Source organism: Trypanosoma theileri (assembly GCF_002087225.1).
Source record: "Trypanosoma theileri isolate Edinburgh chromosome Unknown TM35_Tth_92_V1, whole genome shotgun sequence".
Taxonomy (NCBI): Eukaryota; Euglenozoa; class Kinetoplastea; order Trypanosomatida; family Trypanosomatidae; genus Trypanosoma; species Trypanosoma theileri.
In genome coordinates this window covers 14,111-17,879 of record NW_021639934.1, presented here as the reverse complement: position 1 = coordinate 17,879, position 3,769 = coordinate 14,111, and the positions used below count along the sequence as shown (strand labels likewise).

Genomic DNA, 3,769 nt, shown 5'->3' with positions numbered 1-3,769 from the left:
TGGACAGCCAAAGGCGGTGATGGCTTATGATTTTAATGATTTTCTTGGAACAGCAATCTATGATTATAAGTGTGGTGGTGAAAGTGAAGAAACTGTTAATGGAATGAAATGTGCGAATTGGCGTAATCATAAGAATGGTGAAAAAAAGCATACTCTTCCTGATTCGACAGAGGCGCAAGTCGTTGAAAGTAATGTGAATCTACCTCCTAATCCTCCTTTAGAAGTGCGTGAAGAACAAGAGGCATTACGTGGGGAAGAAGATCATTCACTTCCGAACATATTACCCACCACGTCGATAGGCCCCGGTTCAAAACATCAAGCGTCAGAGAGTGCAACAGCAGTGACACATCCCAGTATTTCTGAGATTGGTGGAGCACAACCTGGTGGGAATGCAGAAAGTATGTCGACAACAGAAAGACAAGTAGAAGAGTCTACTGCAGCCAAACAAGGTCACGAAGAAGTGTCGAGTAACACAACAGATAACAGTACAGCAGGCAACTCTAATGCTACCCAGCAATCTTCTCCTGCAAGTGTTGGTGCGACTGCCGTACCAGAATCACAAGAAACAAATACCACTACTCCACAGAGCCCCGAGAGCAATGTCACTGATACACCAACCACCACTCCATCTACTGTACCCAACGGAGAGTTAACCACAATCGCATCCGCAGTGCAGAAGAACAGACCCAATGTTGACAGCAGTATCAATCCTGTGTGGATGCGCACTGCAGCACCGTTACTGATTGTGGCTATGTTGTTCTCCGCTACCGTGTACTGAACAGTGGGACTCCCTTGAGGACAAATAAGAATAATGGTTAAACTAACATAATCATAATTGCGTATACCCCCATGGGTAAATTAATTAATAATATGTTTACCAGCTTTCTTTTTCAATTCGAGTTTTTTTCTTTTGTCTGTGTGTGTTATTTTTCTAATAATTCCATTACTTGCTTTTCCGTTTTGTGTGTGCAGAAAACTGGGCTGTTCTGCTCACTGATGGTATACATGTCGTGCTAGTGCACACAGATGTGTGTGTGTGCAGTAATTTAAGATATAAACTAGAGCCATGGGGTATTGTGTGTGTTTAGCTCTCTCTCTTATTTGGGTATTGTGGGGTGTTCTCTTTTCATTTTTCTATTAAGGGGTACATATTATTATTATACAAGCGGGATATTCTTTTTTCTTGCTCTACTGTGCAGTTGCTACTTCTCTCTCTATCCCACTGTGAGTATTTCTTGTATTGGTGTATGTTTGTGTGTTTATATCTTATTTTTTCCTTCTTTTCTCTTTCTCTGCCTTCTTTTGTATCAGTCTATTGTAGTAAACAACAACAATGACAAAGACTGTAATGGTGAGGTGTTATCTGCTGTGTTTACTAACTCTTGCACTGTGTTGTGCTTCTGGGTTAGTATGGGCTGATAGTCCTAAAGCTTCTGATGCCCTTTTTTAAAACTTCTACTGTTGGTGTTCCTTCTGTTGTTTAGTCATGCTGTTGCTGTGGGTGTGAGACGTCTTGAAGATGTTGGGAACGGGAGCGATGAGGAAGATGATGATCTTGAGGATCTTGATGGTGATTACGATGATGAGGATGAAGAGGGAAGTACACTTCAACTTGAAGGAGTCCTGTGAAATCCCGCACTGCAGCTAATGCTGAACCAAATGTGAAGGGTGATGCCGACAGCAGCAGCAGTATGAGTTCTGTGTGGATGAGTGTGCCACTACTGATTGTGGTTACACTGGCCTGTATTCTTGTGTGCTGATTGTGTTGATTGTGGTGGTGTGGTGATGTGACTCAGGTCATCCTTTGTTTTCTCTTTTTCTTTTTGCACGCATCCCTACAGTCTAACTAATCTTCTACCTGTTGGTAATTTCTTTTCTTTTTTGTTTTCTTAATGTTAATGTGTTTTGTGTGTGTTTTTGCTCTCTATGTTTATTCTATAATTATTATTTTTGCCACTACTCCATTGTGTGTGTGTGTTCTTGGAGAATCTCTCTGTGTGTGCCTGGGCTTGCACTGTAATAATGATGACGATGAACTGCTTTTTGCAGTGAAAAAAAGAAATAATAATAACAGATGAATTTATATTTATAATTGCGTATATACGCATATATAGACTTACACATATATTTTTGTGTATATTGGGTAAATTGGGATATTGGTTAATATCTGTTTTTTGTTTGCTTGATGGTTTTGCTGGGTCGTTATGGGCTTTGATCTGCACTGTTATGGTGGTCTGCTTTCTGGAGTGTGAGAGAGTATGGCGAGATACCAATTGTTCTTGATAAATGCATATTTACTGCATCGTGCCCAGAGTTTTATGTTGTGTGTTTTGCTTGCGGAAACGTTGGTGCTGTTCTTAATTTCTTTTCGTTTTGTTTGGTTGTTATCTAAGGTGCTCCTTTACCGATGTTCTTATTCTTTAACTTGGTATTTTTATATTTGTGTAAGTGTTCTTGTTGTTGTGTTCTTTTCTTTTTGTTTGTAAATCTATTTAATGGACTGTATTTTTTTCTTCTTTCTGCTTGACTTTTGGTTTCTCTAGTCAGGTGACATCAATCAGCTAAAGTATCTCTTACTCTGATGGTGCTGCGACGTGTGTTTTATTTTCTTGTTTTCCTTCTGAACATTATCTGTGTGTGTGGGGCGACTGGTGTTTATGGTTCATCTCACCCAGAGCCACCAGAAGAAGCTGAAGCACTCTCACCCTCTCAATCTGATGATTCTCTTGATCAACGCCTTACTACGGATCTTTCTTCGAATAGGGATCATTCCATTGGAGATCTCAAAACATGTACCAGTAACACGAAGGATTGTCAACCTGATCCTGAATCTCCACTTGAAGTTGCTACTTCTGAATGTTCCTCTGAACCTCCAGGTACTTGTAAACAATTAGCAGAAGTTCCTCCACATCATTCTCCTGCAGAACAACGACAAGAATCCAGTGTTGGTGCTGGTGAAGCTTGTTCTTCAGGTACTACAGGCACTCGGTGTAGTAGTAGCGGTGTTGATACTGAAGGTTCTCATGGTGAATGTGATAAACTTCCTAAGAAGGAAGATTGTGCTACCACTGAACGCACAACCAAAGGCAACTGCGGTGACGATTCTGGTAAAACGTGTCCAGCAAACCAATCGGATCTCACACAAAAAGGAAAAGATCACCGTGGTGGACAAGGTGTTTCTGCTGAACGTGGGTCCGTCATTGCTGATTCTTCCGGTAAAACAAGTGAATCTGGTCCTGGTCATTCGCCTACTGATACTGATCCTTCCACCCTTACTCTTACTGTTGTCAAACCTGCTGCTGGTGAGAGTGTTGGTGCGTCCACAACTGCAGCTCAACCTGAAAGCAGCGGCAACAGTGAAAGAGGTGAACGGTCAACTAAATCGGAAAGTGAAGCAACACAATCTTCTTCAAACACTTCAGACAAAGAAAGTACCAATGGTTCTGAAACTAACACAGCTGGGAGTGGCACTACATCTGAAGGGGTTGAAGGTGGTTCTGATGCCACAACGAATGAGAAGGAACGTACACCTGCAGAAAGTGAACGAACAAATAACCAAGAAACTTCGAGTGCAGAGAGCGAATCAAACACCACCACCATCACAACAACAACACTTCCTCCTGAACTCACAAACAACAAGAAGGGTGATGCAGACAGCAGCAGTAGTATCAGCAGTTCTGTGTGGGTGCGTGTGCCACTACTGATTGTGGTTACACTGGCCTGTATTCTTGTGTGCTGATTGTAATGGTGGTGATGGTGTGACTCATGT

The 3,769-nt window shown here is 41.7% G+C and overlaps 2 protein-coding genes across 2 annotated transcripts; both read left to right on the top strand.

Moving 5' to 3' along the window:
• Position 1: 1 nt before the first annotated feature.
• TM35_000921050 (uncharacterized protein) lies at positions 2-778 on the top strand (the record flags this gene model as incomplete). Its single annotated transcript, XM_029031499.1, has 1 exon — positions 2-778. A coding segment is annotated over one exon (777 nt), but the record flags the coding sequence as incomplete, so codon positions are not given.
• Positions 779-2,581: 1,803 nt separating this feature from the next.
• On the top strand, positions 2,582-3,739 carry TM35_000921040 (uncharacterized protein; the record flags this gene model as incomplete). Its single annotated transcript, XM_029031498.1, has 1 exon — positions 2,582-3,739. The coding sequence occupies one exon, from the start codon at positions 2,582-2,584 to the stop codon at positions 3,737-3,739; it is 1,158 nt and encodes a 385-aa protein (XP_028877204.1).
• Between the last annotated feature and the right edge of the window lie 30 nt (positions 3,740-3,769).